Raw genomic sequence first — 17,964 nt, forward strand, 5'->3', positions numbered from 1 at the left:
CAAGGAAGACGTCAAAGTGTCAGGACAGACAACAGGAATCGTCAAGAAATCGACTGAAGGAATTGGGATTTATGTCCAGAAAAGCCAAACATAAACCATCAGTGACACTTAAACAGAAGAAAACAAGGTTATAGTGGGCTGAAGAGAAGCAGCCGTGGATGGTTGGATGGAAGTGATATTCAGAGATGGATCTGTGTTGGACAAGGAGATGATGTTGGAACTTTAGTTTGGTCCAATGAAACATAGAAAGATGCCTGACTGAAGAAAACAAGCACATTTCCACAGTTGGGTACCAGGGGGTGGCAGTCATTACCTCTACAGTAAATGCACGCGTGGACACTGAAACTTTCAATCAAAAGGAGGTTTTGTAATACTGAGCTAATTTTTCAGCATTCGTTCAAGACATTTACTCGATGACATGCCCAACAAACAATTCACATCTCTATCCAAATTTTTGGTTCATGCTTTCATGATTTTTTCACCTAGGAAAAAAAAAGAAGGGTGTGAGTGTTTCTACAAGTTACTGAATCATGAGGTGGAGTTCGTTCTTCACACATCACTTCTGCATTTTGGCTTAGTTTGTGTGTGTGTGTAGATAAAAACACTGAGTAATATGTCACATGTTGTTCATCTCGGGTTCTATTTACCTGAGCAGATCAGCTGGTGAGGATCAGATGATTTTCTAATATGTTCCAACATGTAGAATTTAAAGAGGATTTAATATCTTTTTCACATTTTCAACATTTAGAATAAGTAAATAAGCTGTGCTGCAGCAGCGTACGTCGATGACATCATCCCAGTAGACGAGTATGTAGAAAGCCCTCTATGAGCCCCCCGATAGCCGCCAATAACAACAACACAGCAGCTATGAGCTAACAGAGCTATAGTACACGTTCATTCATTCTTCTTAAAGTATTGGTGAAATAAAGACAGATAATGTCTTATTTAGAGGCTGCATCGTCTAAGCCCCGTTCACTCCGTTATATGGATCTCGAGGAATCTAAATATCTTCCAAAGGACGCCGACTTTCACCAAACTGTTCTCGGTGAGTAGATGAACGTATTTCATGCCAGAAATAAGGTCTAGGTTTAAAAATATCGGAGTTCCCCTTTAAAATGAAGTAAATGCAGCCTCAGATGATTCACTGTGCCAGTATTAAACTAAAACATAACCGAAATGCAGGAACACTAAGTGAAAAGCTAACCACACCCTATAATTCAGCAGCTCTAAAGAACCACCTTTACAGGCAATAAGTTGCAGTAATGGTTTCCTGTGTGACGTTATCAGTCTCTCACATAGTTGTGGAGGAACTTTGGCCCACTCTTCTTTCCATTGTTGCTTCAGCTCATTGAGGTTTGCAGCATTGGTTTTATTCAAAGCTATCTTAAGGTCCTACCACAGTATTTCAATCAGGTTGAAATATCTGACACAACCAACCTCAACATGTCTGAGCAGCAGTTTACATTGTGTGGTCCTTTGCATTTGAACGGTACATTAGGAGAGATTTGAATACAAGGTGATCTACTTATGCTTAAACTCTTGCGATAAAGAAAACAAATACCTTACAGTCACAGGAACTCACCGTCAATGATGTCTGATCCACAGACTCTACAAGTATATAGACTTCAAATTTTTGTAAATTTTATCAATTAAAATATCTTAGAATTGGATAGATACAACCTCAGATGAACAACAACATATGAAATTTGACATCATACACCCTATAATACATCAGCTTCAGGTTGAGGTCTGGACTCTGACTGGACCATTGCAACACCTTGATTCTTTTCTTTTTCAGACATTCTGCTGTAGATCTGCTGCTGTGTTTGGGATCATTGTCCTGTTGATGAGCCAGTTTCAGCCCAGCTTTAGCTGTGGGACAGATGGCCTCACATTTGACTCTATACTACTCTAGAATACTTTGGTATACAGATGAGTCCATGATGGACTCAATGACTGCAAGACGCTCAGGTCCTGTTCGAAATCTGTGGGCAGCAGGCTTCATTTATGGATAAAGAGTTTATCTCAGAAGCAGAAGTATTTTGGGGCTTTGTGCACGAGTTACCAGAAAAATTATATAAATTTGACCTATTTACCAGAACCTACTTACCTTCATCAATGAACTAGGAACTTTAAGTAATGACTAAAAAGTGGAACGTAAGTTTTCTCTGCAGGTTGGTCGGTCTTACTCACCAAGATCAGGTGAGAAAGACATCCAGATGAAACCTGTGGAGGTGTTTCAGGCACCTTATACAGCTGCGGTAACTTTCGGTTCAGAGGGTTTCCAGGCACGGCCGGCTGGGTAGAGACGCCCTGGTCGACACAACACAGAAATTCAATCCTTCTAATTTCTTCAAAATTTGTAATCACCATCTGGTTGAAAATCCGTTTACCGAGTTTGCTCTCTTTGATAATCTCATTTCCACCACTATTAAGTCAGAGTGGAGGTTGATGTTGTGCAGTCACTTACAGCATATTTGAAAGAACAATATGTGGAGCTCTGAGTCTAGGTCAACTCAGATTTGCAACTAATCCCACTGTTTCTTTAGCACTCAGGTTCAGGAAGATTTGCCTGGAGTAATGACCCAAATCACAAACAAATAAGAAGGGCCATGCAGAGGTTTTTATAATTAGTAGGAGCCTGAGGGAAATTCTAAATCGAGGATATCCACACTGACCTTCGGTGAAACTATCCGTAGGCAAAAATGTGTATAAGGAAACTCTAAAGGGGGGAAGATGTGCTTCAACTACAAAGATAAATGAATAATGCAAATAACCCAAATCCTCCAAGGACCAAGCAGAGATCTCTTCCACAAAGCTTTGATCCAAACTATTAAATCTGTCCTGTTCATACAAAGACAGAGACAAAAAATAAAATGCATTCCTCAGTGGAAATATCTGACACAACCATCCTCATCGTGCCAGAGCAGCAGTTTACATTGTGTCGTCCTTTGCATTTGAACAGTACATTAGTAGAGATTTGAATACAAAGGCGATCTACTTATGCTGTGGGACAGATGGCCTCAGAGGAGTTCATGGTGGACTCAATGACTGCAAGGTGCCCAGGTCCTGTGGCTGCAGAACCAGCCCAGATCATCAGCCCTCCACCACCGTGCTTGACAGCTGGTATGAGGTGTTTGTGCTGATATGCTGTGTTTGGTTTCCTCCAAACGTGCTGCTGTGCATTAGGACCAAACATCTCCACTTTGCTCTGGTCTGTCCAAAGGACATTGTTCCAGAAGTCTTGTGCTTTGTTCAGATGCAGCTTTGCAAACCTAAGCTGTGCTGCCATGTTTTTTTTAGAGAGAAGACGCTTTCTCCCGCAGCCCTTCCAAACAAGCCATCCTTGTTCAGTCTTTTTCTAACTGTGCTGTCATGAACTTTAACCTTTAACATGCTAACTGAGGCCTGCAGAGTCTGAGATGTAGCTCTTGAGTTCTTTAGTTTCTCTGAGCATTGCCTGCTCTGACCTTGGGGTGAACTTGCTCGGACTTCCACTCCTGAGAAGATTGTCACCTTTAATTATTTATTTATTGTCTTTAACGTTTTCCCACTTGTGAATAATTTTTCTTTCTATAAAACGACGGACAAACATCTATTGGCTCCAGACCAGCTAATTGCCAAAACATCTTCCTTTAGAGAGGTGCTCACATCTCCTGATGATCAGTTAATCAGTGCAATGATCAGCAACACCTGGCTGCTACTTACCCTCTTAATTCCTGTGAAAGCAGTAAGGGTGGAATTAGTTCTTCTCAAATTGCTTCTGCATTTTGGCTCAGTTTCTGTTCAATAAATATTGACACACTGTAATATGTCTGATGGTGCTGTTAAACAGCCTGATGGTGCAGTTTATCCAATTCTATGACTATTTTCTTAAAATATCTGTTATGTCCTGATATGTGAAATCTTTTAAACAATTAATTGTGCATTAAGTTTCTTTTTCCACACTATGCAATGAACAAGTCTCAATCGCCTACATGTAGAAGAAAAAAGGATAATCTTGTAAAAGCTGACTTCTGTAAGTCTCGAGAAAGGACACAGTTTGCATGGGTTAGTTTCGAGAAACCTTGTATAAACCTATGCTTCCCTTTTTTTCCCTCCACCTTCCCAAAGCCGGAAAGGGAGTATCAGTTTTCTCATCCAATCTCTCTCATCCAAAGTTAATCCTTCAACTGTCCACGCTGATTTGCATTAACCTATAAAAACACCATCAAACTGAACAGACGCAGGCAAACTCTGCAGAGGAGAGACAGCTGTTCGTGTTTAGCAAATCAAGACAATTCTAAATACGTAAGTTGATGTTTGATTAATATGCAGTTAACTAGTGGAGTTAAATTAACATCTGTATTTACTGAATAATTTAATTTTGCGACTGTTTTTCTCGTGTTTAAGTGCAGTGCAGCTTTATAAGAGCAGATGATCTCTGAAATTCTTGAAGAAGAAGAAGAAACGGTCTGACTTCAAAGCTTGTTATGGGATACAAAACTGATTTAAACATGTAAATGAGACTAAATTTAACACAGGACTGCACAGATCTATATCATGTTATTCAGTTTAGCTTATCACACCATGGCAGAACAACAGTTTAGATAAAGACTTAAGTCTTATCCATTGTAGCAAGTACCAGACCACTGACAGCAAACCTTTCCTTGGCACTACCTTGAGGTTCCAAGTGAGCTGAGCCGATACCAACTGGTGATGTGGAATCACTGCAGAGCGTTGATTGGTCAGAAAGACTCAGCACCTGTAGGCATGAACAAATGTTAAGTCTCTCAATCTCACAATATAAGTTGTGAATATTTTGTACCATGTAATGGAAAAATCCCATCATATGTCTGATAGATCGCTGTGAGCTGACAACATTCGAAGACGAAAATCGGTTAAAACTTCACGTCAAATGTTTAATCCATCTGTCAGAGTTAAAGCTGAGTTCATTTGTTGCCTACTTACTTGTTTGTAATAAAGCCACAGAACATGTTGGTGTAATACGTGTAAAAACCCATTGATTGTGCACATTCAGCACTCAAATCTGATCTTTGTGTTCACAGTTTACCGAAGTTGGCATGGACAAGACTTTGTTTGTGATTGTTCTGCTTGCAGGTGAGACATAATTCCTGTGATGATTGGTGGCATTTTCCAGCTGTTTATCGAGCAATTACTATGACTTCAAGAAAGAAATGATTATGTATTACTGGTCTTGACGTGAATTTAAACAAGTCCCCAGGTGATAAGTGGACCACAGAGCCAAAAACTGACACCTGAGTCCTGATGTTGCTCTAAATCAACACAATGCACTATATTGCCAAATGTATTCACTCACCCAACCAAATAATTAAATTCAGGTGTTCCAATCACTTCCATGGCCACAGGTGTATAACTTCAAGCTCCTCGGCATGCGGACTGCTTCTACAAACATCTGTGAAAGAATGGATTCGCTCTCAGGAGTTCAGTGAATTCCAGCGTGGTACCGTGATAGGATGCCAACTTCATGTGACCTTCAGATTAGCTCAAGAACAGTGCGGAGAGAGCTTCATAGAATGGGTTTCCATGGTAACTGCATCCAAGCCATACATCACCAAGTGCAATGCAAAGCGTCGGATGCAGTGGTGTAAAGCACGGCGCCACTGGACTCTAGAGCAGTGGAGACGCGTTCTCTGCAGAGACCAATCACGCTTCTCCATCTGGCAACCTGATGGAGGAGTCTGCGTTTGGCGGTTGCCAGGGGAACGGTACTTGTCTGACTGCATTGTGCCAAGTGTAAAGTTTGGTGGAGGGGGGGATTATGGTGTGGGGTTGTTCTTCAGGAGCTGGGCTTGGCCCCTTAGTTCCAGTGAAAGGAACTCTGAATGCTTCAGATACCGAGAGATTTTGCACCATTTCATGCTCCCAACTTTGTGGAAACGGTTTGGGGATGGACCCTTTCTGTTCCAACATGACTGCGCACCAGAGCACAAAGCAAGGAGGAGCCAGTTTGGTGTGGAAGAACTTGACTGTCCTGCACAGAGTCCTGACCTCAACCTGACAGAACACCTTTGGGATGAATTAGAGCGGAGACTGTGAGCCAGACCTTCTATCCAACTTCAGCGTCTGACCTCACAAATGCGCTTCTGGAAGAATGGTCAAAACTTCCCATAACCACACTCCTAAACCTTGTGGAAAGCTTGTCCAGAAGAGTTGAAGCTGTTATTGCTGCAAAGGGTGGGCGGACGTTAAGAATGGGATGCCACTTAAGTTCACATGCTTGTAAAGGCAGATGAGCTAAGATTTTTTGGCAGTATATTGTATAGTGTGGTATTAATACATAAGTTCTACTGTGGTACTTAAAGCAACTGACAAGCAATTAAAAGTACTTTGAGACTGCGTGTAGCCTACATGCATCATTACGATACTAATTTACATATTCAAAATGGACATGTACATGAGCAATAAAATTTGAAAACCAATTCTATTGTAACCCATCAAACACAACACCCGTACAGCCCATTTCATACATTGTTCAGCGTGTTTATGTGCCGGGTTGTGAAGAGGTCAAATGCAGCAAAAGATGTTACCAACAAGGTGAATTAATGTAAACTATAAAACAAAAGAAGAAGAATCTCACATTACAAATATATATTGTGACAAGTATTAGCAACACTGCTACTAGCTCATAATGCGTAGACCTCTATGGTCCGTCATTGCTATGACCATTTTTTCTATTTTAGAGCCAAAGATCATTGACAGAAGTCAAATTAAACAGACGTATTTATCACAGAAACTATAGTCTGGTAGGAAGCTGTGTACATCTTAATTATTTTGTTTTTCCACTTCTCCCCTCAGGTGTTTGTGTCACCTTTACTTCCTCTTCCTACACCTACATCTTAGTAAAAAGAAATTCGACTTGGGACTACGCAGCTGATTACTGCACAGAAAAGTACATCTCATTTGTCACAATAAAGGATGGTATATTCAACGAAAGACTGCAAAGTTTTTGGAAATACACAGGAAAGGTCTGGATAGGACTACTGGAAAGCCCATCAAAATGGACTTGGCTGAATGGAGAATCAGCTTTGTCTTTTAACTGGGGCTCCCTTCAGCCAGACAATGTGCTTTCTGACCTGTGTGTGGCCATAACTGATACTGGAGAATGGTACAATCACAACTGCTTAAAGCTGAAACAGTCTGTCTGCTCTAATGGTGGGTATAAATCCTTATTTTGTATATAAAATGTATGTATGCTAAACCAGCTTAAGTGAAAAAAAAAAAGGTTTTACTTACTACTAGAATTTTATGAGGCGGATGCTCAGTATAAATTATAACGTTTTAAACCCTAAAAATACTATATACTATAAAAATACTAATCTTTCTTCATCAAAAACAAATCTTGAAAAATTGCTAAAACTGCTGATGTGCTTTTCTGTCCTTTAGACACTCAAACATATTCCCTGACAGGTTCATTTGTATGCCTTTGCTCATTTTACTCTGAGAATCTGTCCCTTTTGTTTTGGAGATCAAAACTGGGGAAAATCTAGTCATCAAAATGGCCGTAAAAGCCTTAGATGGGTGGCTAGATGATCTTAAAAGAGAAGCAGCACCTTACCTCCATGGGTAAAAAAAAAAAGAAAAGGGGGTTTGGGCCTTAATCTTCCCCATTTCACCTCCCCACTGTCTTCATTTCAACAGGAAGCCATTTTACCATTGAGAGTGAAAGGAGTTGGATGGACGCCGCGATCAACTGTATGGACAAAAATTCAACTCTGGTCGAAATCTCTGATAAATTCACGAATGCTGAAATTGCCAAACTGCTGTCAAAAGAAACAGAAGTGTGGATTGGCCTCAACGGATCCTTAAACTGGGTCTGGTGGGACACTGAAGAAGTCAGCACATTCCTAAACTGGCGAGAGGGACAACCCGACAACCTGAAAGGAGATGAATTTTGTGTAGCCATGCAGATGGATGACGGAACCTGGAGCGATGAGCCGTGTAACATGTCTTATCCTTTCATCTGCAAAATGGGTATGAAACACAAATTGAATACTTCAAATGAATTTTCCTTAGACTTCACATTTATTGATACACTCATTACCACATCCAACACCTTCAAATTCCACTGTTTCATTCCAATAAAAACTTCAGAAGCTAATCCTGGCCAAAACCAGGACAAAAATCATTTTCATTACTGATTAAATATGTATCTCATTCTTTCATCAAATCAAAAGATTTGCTCAATGACTATCATTCAAAATATATTGAATTCACAGCACATTCTTGTGCAAATTGCATACTCAAGTTATTCAAGGTTTAGTTAAGAAAGCAATTGACCCAAACAGAGCAAGAACAAAAACACAAATCACTTGACAAGCAGCTGTACAGTGATACTCATATTTAAGATTAATATATATATATATATATATATATATAAAGAAGAGACATTAAAGTTAGGGAAGTTCAAGCTGCTCACCAGCAAAAATGTATAGCTTTTTAAGATAATATCACAGATGTATGGGCTCATTTATTTAGTTCATGCATTTGTTTTACGACCACATTGACCAAAACTAAACTAAAATTCACCCGATTTGATGGGCCACCCACACACACTCAGGCACATTTCTGAGAGGACCCGTGAAAACTTGCTCAACGCTGAGTTTGTGATACTTTTCTAAAGATGGCGTTAACAGCCAGTCAATTACTCAACGGCCTGATTATGAGGGTTAAAAAAGTAGCATCATCTAAAAGCTGTAATTTGGTGGCAGAGGAAATATATGTCACAAATGTGTTAAAGTTTGATTTTGTTATGACAGGCTTGAAATATGAATTTTGGCTTTTAAAGGGTCTTGATTGCATCTACTAAACAATCACCTGAAAAAATGTATTTGGAGTAGTTGTCAGACGACTCTACAGCCCTTCTGTTTAAGTCTTTGCAGTATCTGAATCGGCTGTGTACCAGTAATTTCTCATGGATGTTTTAATAAAGCAGCCCTGTGGATATTTTTAAATGGAAAATAACAAAGAAAACTGCTCTTTGATTGTTGTTGCAGAGACATCGCCTCAGAGTCAAGGATCAGAAAAGAAAAACCATGGTGAGAAAATCATGAAAGACCACATCTCAGCTACAATAACACACGTGTATATGGACTTTATGGATTTTTCATGTCCCTGTAGCCAATATTTTTACTTTTATCAATTATTTAATTGTTTGCCTGATATTAGCAGGAAAACAGGAGTTAATAAAGAACGTCCATGTAATATTTTGCACATTCATGCAGCAGGTTTTTATGCTCATAAGATGTCATTAAATACTACGACTGTGCTCCAATGGACTTTAACGTCTACCGATGTTTCTGCTTTGCAGTTCAGAAATCAAGGCAATCGATGGTGAAGCTGAGGATGCAGACCACAGCGAACATGGAAGATCCAGAAGCCAGAGCCAACCTCGAGTTGCAGGTTTATAATTATCATCATCATCATTATTATCTTTGTCGTGTGTGCTGTGGGGACCTGAATGTGTCATAATGGGACATGTTGTTTTACAGGGACAAAAGGGAGGTCATGCAAATGCAAGTTATTAAATCTTTATAACATCTCCAGTTTAAACGACCAAAGAGGTTGTTCACACGCTGGAATATGGGCCATCAGGGTCCCAGATGGGACAACTGTTTTTACACTGCTGGGCTACATTCAGTTAATAACACAAAAACAATCCATTTATACATTTTGAGAATAAGTACAAAGCAAACAGGCAGCTTTACAGAGCAGTCAAAGAGGGGGGTGCTCTTATATACTCTTATATAATTATATACGAGTGGATGAGGAGAATCTCCTGGCTCAGTTTCTCCTTAAGTTAAGTTATGTACCCACTGTGAAAGAAAAATGCCTGAGCAAATTTTAGGCTGTTCGGTTAGGAGGCTCCTGATTGGCCCTTGAGGGATGGTGGTAGTGACAAAGATTACATCACATGTACACACACACACACACTAACCCAACCAGAGGCATCGACGGGGAAAACAATGAAGCACAACAGAGTCATCAGGGACTTAATTTAAGCTGTTGTGATGTGTTCTGAAACCTGGGATATATGACTATATGTGGGGTAGAGAAGGGACACACATACAGTATACACACACTCATCTGGAGGGCTGAGTTACGCTATTCCTGCAGTCACACACACACACACACACACACACACACACACACACACACACACACACACACACAGCTGGGACTTTTAGCAAATAATCAGACCTGTTTATCTACGCACTGCTGCCCTTTTCATGACCACAAGTTCTGGGTGTGTTCATTTCTGGTGGGGGACTTGTGTCACTGTGAAGACAATTACTAAGGACACGTGTTTCACACTTTTGAAAAATAAAATGTAATATGACTTGTCTTCCTGGGCATTAAAACTGCCATGCTTGCATCTCTCTTTCAAAATCGCATCTCTCATGAAATAACAAAAATGGGAAATTTCTTATATTTTCAATGCCCACAAATGTTACATGCCCACGTTTTGCTTTGCAAATTGTACCATCTTTATGTTGGGCATTATGTGAAGCTGTCACAAATGTCCATAAATCATTTATGAGGACGTAGGAGGGGCGGATGGTGGTGTTGCAACACAGACTGTCACATGAAAGAACCAAGGTCAACTCCGATGAGACCCAATACTGTCCAACAAGTTTGCTTTTCAATGTTTTCTGTCTCATCTGCAGTGTTAAAATCATGTTTAATGACTTTAAACGTCACCCAAAGCTAAAATAAAGAAGGTAAACGCATTCATTCTTTTCATTCACACGTCACAGTGAGTGAGAGCCAGAATTTCCTTTACGGCAGGGATGTCCACATCTGGCCCTTAAGGCCACTGTTCTGGAGGTTTTAGATGCTCCCCTGCTTCAGCACACCTGATTCAGATCAATGCATCATTAGCAGACTTGTGCAGAACTTAACAATCTTTTTAAGAGATCCACTTCATTTGAATCAGGTGTGTTGGACTGTGGACATCCCTGATTTAAGGCAACATTTGCTCATGGGAGCAAGAAGCTGCACATTATCCACGGCTAGCTTTTTAAAGAGTTTTCAGGCTGTGATCGGCTAGTACTTTTCAGAGCACAGTACTTGTTTTTGATTCAGAGATATCTTTTTGGTTGTGAGGGCAAGCTTCACCCAGTAATCTTGGATCAGTGGATGTGATTAGTTTTTCCTGGCCAGCAAAGTTTGTATTTCTTCACTACACTTCACGGACCTCAGTTTTATGAACCAGAACAACCGTGGCTTTGTGGGGAGACTGAAGCTAAAAGTCAAGGCTGTTCCAGTAGCTGTATAAACGGATTTTAGTGCAAACATCATGATTACGTTGAGTAAAAAGGCAGCTAAAGGGGCTAACAGTACTGAGTGTTGATAAATCTGTACAAAAGACAACTAAATGCACCCATATGTTGCTAGTAAAATCGCTCAAAAACAGTTTCTCACACAAAAAGGTACTATGCACATTTACCGAACAGTGAAATTTGGCTGTAATGGTAGTGTGTTTTTCAAATTGTTTTCCTGTTTGTGTTGCTGTAGCAGGCAAGTGGAGCAGTGCGCATTTCATGAGCCACTCCCCCCTGGAAAACCTCCAGGAATTCAGCCGCTCAGAGGACAGTTTAGCTGGATCCTCTGGTTCCCAGGAGGAGGCTTCACCTAAGAGAAAGCTATCCCTCCCTCCTACTAATCACAAACTATTTGGAGTAATCGAGTGTGCAAAACTAATCTAGAGGTACCAAAGATTTAGAATGAAATTTCCTAAAAATTTCATTCTGCTTTAAGATTAGGAATGATAGAAAAAAGAACAGGTAAAAATAGAAATCTAGTAAGGGTTAGGAATAAAAAATTAATGAATACATGGTGACAGGTTTGCATCACATCATCTGAACTGTAAAAAACAATTTCTTTTTCCTTTATGGTCACACTGCCCCATTTTGGACATGTGAAAAAACAAACCCATCAGAAGTTGTGCTGTGAAATCAAGCAGTTTTAGGGTAATCACCAGAATTAAGGGTAGATGTTCATTATGCCAGTCACTCCCACTGGGAAAGCAAGACAAGGTGTGTCTGCGGGCCCAAAGATACGAGAGACGGAGCAAAAAAGGGAAGATTTAAAAAGGTAAACATTGCATTATGTTTGACCATCCTCTTCGTATTTTAGCTGCGTACAATGCTTGCTAACCGTGGTGTGACTGACTTCAGACTGGCCTGGAGGAAGCTGCCAGAGAAGGAGACGCAAAACAAAGCCAAAGGTACAAATACTGAAATAAACACACACACTGAATCTCCTCTAAATAACCAAATCACTATTTTACATTTCTTTTCAGGGGAATTTTGAACCTCCTCGAGCAACTCCCTGAAAGCTGCAACACAGCATGATGTTCAGTGATTTACTCCTAATTACACATACGCCCCTTTTTAACAAAAAAAAGTGTTTGCAGTGTAAAAATGATGCTTTTTTCTTCTCAGTTTTGCATTGTTTTCAGTTTTAGGGGGTCATATTTAACACGTAATACTGAGTGATAGTGAATGTTAATATTCCATTTAACGTCTTCAATATCGAGCTTTTGTTTCCCTGATTTTTCAACATAATGATTCCCCTTTGTTATATATCCTCATACAGCTGTGGCATTAAAACAGTCGGTAATGGTTTCCTCTAGATTCGCTTAGACCTGCACCATCTACTGTTCTGTAGCCGTGAACACTTTCTAGTGTTTATTAATCCCCAGCTGAATTTAATCTCTAACAAATGCACTTTTTCCTCCTGTTTGAGTTACATTTGCTAAAAACTAAAGTATCCATCTGTTTGAGAAACACTGAAATCCATATGCATGACATGAAATATTGTTAGTGTTGTTTACAGCAGAACTGTATCCTGTAAATCCATTCTGCAGCACCCTCTGCTGCATGCCGCTGTTTTTTCAGTATGAAACAGCTTCAACGTCAGCCATAATGACTCTACACGTGATGACATGTTCAGCAATGTTTTGTAGCAATTAAAATGTATTGCAAACTACGTTTCTATCTTCATTACAACCTAAAAGTAGCATGTCTGTAGAATATTTAATAAAGGAGAAGTTAAATGATGCTCTAATTGTATATTCCATTCAACAGTGGCAGGTTTCAAAAACATTTGCAAATGGTGTAAACAATCCTCAAAGAACGACCTAGACTTTGCATATGAAAATAACTTCAGAACAGGGTTCATTCAGGGTGTTTGTGATGTCTGCCTTCACATGTGCACAATCTTTAGATCTATCTTTTTGTGTTAAATGATAACTACACTGTCCATTGTTTCTATCAATGGGTTAAAAATTTTATTATTAAGCCAAAAAAACTAATACATTTGAGCGTAATGTTCCAGTAGAGTTAGCAACAGGCTCTGTATGTGCAGCAACCCCTTTTCAACACTGGACTGAAGAAACTGAGCCACAAGGAGGGATCAGTTCCAACTCTCAGAGCCTGAAATTCATAGCAGGGAAATGGAAGTATCTGAGAAATAATCCCTGATGGTTTATTAATTTTTTTCCTTTAGCAGTAGCTAAAGCTAACAGTTTAGGTAATGAAGATGATGCACACTAACTTCAAAGAATAAAACTAACACTATTGTTCCACCATTATTTTGGTAAATGATCCAACACCATACACATAAAAACAGATTCAAGTTATTGCTGCTGAAGGTGGCTCTCCAAGCAACCAAAAAAACGAGCATGTTGCGTAAAATGTCATGCCCTGTGTTCTTCTGAGGAGGGATTCACTCCAACTTCAGTAGGGATTATTTCCTGTAAATAAAAAGCAAATGCAGCAGCTGAGACACTTTGGATCCATTTGAATCCGTCTTTGACTAAGAAAGCAGCAAATTATGTTTTGAGACTAAATTGTTGAATTAACATCAACTAAAACATTTTTTAAATTAGACCTTTAACAAATTAACTCCTTTTAGCAGCTTTCTTCAGTTACTGATACTAAACAACCTCAAAAGAAGGATTTCTACCGAAGTCAACCTTTGCATATGAAAATCTTCTCAAGCACTGCATCTCACAAGGGTTTTGAATATCTGCCTTCACAAGTGCAAGTAAAACACTTCCCAGCTGCTGGGGGGTGTTAAAGTGAAATATAAAATCAAAACTGTCACAGTTTGTTTTTTATGTCACAGTTTATGTTTTGATCTTCATGTTTTCAGGTTATGTTCTTGCCATGTTTTTCCTCTGCCACCTAGTTTCACTCATGTCACCTGCTTCATTGTCATCAGCTGCACTTCATTCACTAATCACTCCCTCCACAGTATTTACTCTCCTGGTTTCCTTTCACTCATTGCAGAATCCTCACTTGCCCTTCATGATACAGCCCACGAACACCAAGTCTGGTTTTGCCTCACAGTCTTGCCACAGTAATTTATAGTCTTGTCATGTTATTGATCCATAGCCTTGTTTTTGTTAATGTTAAGTATTTTTGAATCTGGCTCTGTGGCGCCCTCTGTTTTGCCTTGCTCCCTGTTTTGTTGGAATAAACCTTTTTTGGACTTTTGAAAGTCCTACCTCTCCACCAATCCTGACAAAAACATACCCTTTAAGATGTGCATTTCACAGAAACTGTTTCAATGGTGAAGAAAATGCTGTTTTTTTTTTTATATCAAAAGACTCATGTACATAAGATGAGAGCTAAAATAATCTCTTTTTTCGATCAGAAACCACAAAGATTCTTTGTTTCCAGCTGCTCTGGTAGGAGAATTTGGTACCTTTCTGTTTTTTAAATCTGTGAGTTCAATAATTGGGGTTAGGAGTATTAGCCTTAATTATTGCAAAAGGCAGTTTCACTATTTTCTGACAGTTCATTCACCAAATACATCCTATTCATTATACACAGTATGTTTGCACCATTTAAAATTTACATGAATGACTTTCCTCTTTGGTAATATAATCTCTTTGGCTCTCCCTACAGTTGTGGGATATAACACCACTATCATATGAACAAATGTCCATGTGAGCCCTGCACATGTACAGCATTTTACATGGGTGTTTTGTCACATTAAAGAGGCTGCAAAGATGCCATCAAAAGCCTTCCAAGATTTTTGTTCTTCTGATTGTGGATTTGGGTTATTTTGTCAGTCTGTTTATTCTATTCCTCCCCAGCTTGGTGTCTTGCAAACATGTAGGAGATGGACTTACTAAAAGTACAAATTTTCTTCAAAATGATGTTGCTTCTGAGCGGTGGGGTGGGCCCTATACACATAACTGAGCACGGCTCATATGGGACCTTTGCTGTGTGTATTGCATGTGCATGCACCCATTTATTCACCCAGTCGCATGCTTGCTGTGTAGTTGCTGTGTCGTCCTGTGGTTTCAGGCCATCTGTATCCACGGTTGTGTTGTATGTGCTTGCTACTGCTTGCGCTTTTTTTTTCTTTGCTGTTGTTGTTTTGTTTAGTTTTTTTGTCTGTTTGTCTGCTTGCAGGTGCTCTTGGTGGTTCTCTGCCTGTATTTCCCACACAGGATGTCTTCTGTTTGGTTTCTTGTGACATTAACCTCCTAATTTGCAAAGATAATTATACCACAAGACTTTTTACTCTGTGATGTGTGTCTCAAAGCTATTGGTTTGTGTTCAGACACAATTTTCACTGTTTTTATGTTCTATTTTTATGTGAAAATTTCCTCTTTACTAAATATTCTGCAGTCAACTGTTAGTGGTATTATAACAAAGTGGTAGGCCAGGTAAAATGACAGAGCAGGGTCAGCGGATACTGAGGCACATAGTTCGCAGAGGTCGCCAACTTTCTGCAGAGTCGATCACTACAGACTTCCAAACTTAATGTGGCCTTCAGATTAGCTCAAGAACAGTGCGTAGAGAGCTTCATGGAATGGGTTTCCATGGTAACTGCATCCAAGCCATACATCACCAAGTGCAATGCAAAGCGTTGGATGCAGTGGTGTAAAGCACGCTGCCACTGGACTCTAGAGCAGTGGAGACGCGTTCTCCGGAGTGACGAATCACGCTTCTCCATCTTGCAATCTGATGGAGGAGTCTGTGTTTGGCGTTTGCCAGGAGAACAGTAACAAACAAAGACTGCAACAAAGAACCATTATGTACAGAGGCTGCAGTTCCTCGACACAGCCAGCCAAGACCAATGCCCTGTTTGTGTGTACCTACCTTTGAATGAAGGCTATTACTTCTCAAAATACCCATAAAGAGACAAAGAACCTATGAGGTCAATCTTTGCATATGAAAATAGTGGTAGGAGGAGTGTGCGCCTACTGTACGTCTATTTTCATATGTTTTTCATATTAAAATTGTTTTGTTGGAGAAAACGAAAGCAAATGAAGAATGAAACAAAGATTTGAATGATACCAACATACATGAATGCCCTGAGAGTTTCTGTCTCTGTGAAGACTGATCTTCACAAATTAAATTCACCCAGTGATCTATTTCAGTAGGACGAGTGGTTTATGTGTCCAACACCCTTAGTTTATTTTGCCAATGTGGTGTGAATGTGCGGGACGAGCAGCAGAGTCGAGTAATCGGGTTACACCCACAGATCATCTCTGCCAGTGCCACACAGCTTATTCTGTCATTGACTCTTGTTTTGAGCTTCTTGTACCCCAGGTGCAGACAATCAGTTGCCAAAAAGGCAGTGTTATGTTCAACAATGAGTCCAGATTCAGCCTATGGGCGTAAGATCGTTGGGTCAAAATGTGGAGAAGACTCTGAGAATGCTATACTGATTGCTTTCGATGGAGACAGTGATAATGTGGGCCGGCATCTTCCATGCTGAAAAACAAGGCTTGTCATCATTGGAGGCAATTAGAATCCAGAGAGGTATCGAGATGAGATTCTGCCACCAGTGGCAATCCCTTATCTACACAGTCTGGGACCGAAGTCTGTCCTCTAATATGAAAACGATGCAGAGCGGGGTTTATCAGAGTCTACCTCAAGAATTTGGGAGTGGAGAGGATGGAATGGCCTTCCTGCAGACCTGACCTCAACCCTGTTAAACATTAACATATCTATCTATCGATTTTTATATATGCAGATCGATACATACATACATATATAGGTATATGGTTAAAGGTTTGAAATGAAAAATCAGCAAGGGATTTTTTCTTAACACCCAAAATGGTGAATTGAAATGAAAAAAAATAACAAAGTCTTCTATTGGTCCTAAAATGACCTTTTTCCTCACTGTAGTCACTTTTACAGAGACTGTATTAATCTCTAAGCAGTGGAAGGACAGCCCACAAAAAATGACTTGCCCAAAGGAAAATTTTGCATATGAAAATTGTATCAAGGATTTTTCCTACAGTCACACATATGATTTCACATATACAAGTTCAATTAATACCGGACTTCATAACCTCCAGCCGTTGTACTCAGACGTAAAGTAACTTTAATATTTCCAATGAACTTATCAGATGAATAGAGTATCATCAAACCTTTACAATGTGACTGAAAGATTAAGTAAATCACGACAGGAAAAATCTTAAATGTAAACGCTGATGTGTAAAGTTTATGAAAAATATCAAATGAAAATGAGCTGGGAGAGGCTGACAGCTTCACATCGAGCTTCCACAAGTTTTTAAATCATACAGTCAACTTTTAGTTGAGTTTCATTTGGTAAAAATCTTCTTTCTCGATGACAAAATCAAAAACTTTGGTTTATAGCTGTGAAAAAGTATAGACTAAGTTAGTTACTTGGTTTACATATAAATTTGACTATCAGTCAACAGGAAACTAATCAGGCTAACAATATACTATATATATGTATATATACTATACTAACAATCTTTCATTTCTTTTGGGCTCATCTTTGTAAAGAACCACAAACTTTATTTTGTTGCAATCTGATGTGAGGATTGGATGCTAATCTGTTTTTTCTTGGTTATTTTTGTTAGTTTTAATGATTGTAAGCTGGATAAATTTGATTTAATATAATTTTGGATTATTCCAGTTTTCAACCAGTAGAGATCTCACT

The 17,964-nt window shown here is 39.4% G+C and overlaps 1 protein-coding gene and 1 long non-coding RNA gene across 2 annotated transcripts; both read left to right on the top strand.

Annotated features, from left to right (window-relative positions):
- Positions 1–5,060: 5,060 nt before the first annotated feature.
- Positions 5,061–8,817, top strand: LOC140315778 (C-type mannose receptor 2-like). The gene is made up of 4 exons (XM_072393361.1): positions 5,061–5,100; positions 6,820–7,176; positions 7,663–7,995; positions 8,810–8,817. The coding sequence occupies exons 1-4, from the start codon at positions 5,064–5,066 to the stop codon at positions 8,815–8,817; spliced, it is 735 nt and encodes a 244-aa protein (XP_072249462.1). The 5' UTR covers positions 5,061–5,063.
- A 493-nt stretch (positions 8,818–9,310) lies between these two features.
- LOC140315613 (uncharacterized) lies at positions 9,311–12,399 on the top strand. Its single transcript, XR_011917269.1, has 3 exons — positions 9,311–9,423; positions 12,160–12,250; positions 12,326–12,399. It is a non-coding gene; the product is annotated as an uncharacterized lncRNA (long non-coding RNA).
- Positions 12,400–17,964: the final 5,565 nt, after the last annotated feature.

This window comes from Leuresthes tenuis, unplaced genomic scaffold, assembly GCF_036924035.1.
Source record: "Leuresthes tenuis unplaced genomic scaffold, fLeuTen1.0.hap1 SCAF_10, whole genome shotgun sequence".
NCBI lineage: Eukaryota > Metazoa > Chordata > Actinopteri > Atheriniformes > Atherinopsidae > Leuresthes > Leuresthes tenuis.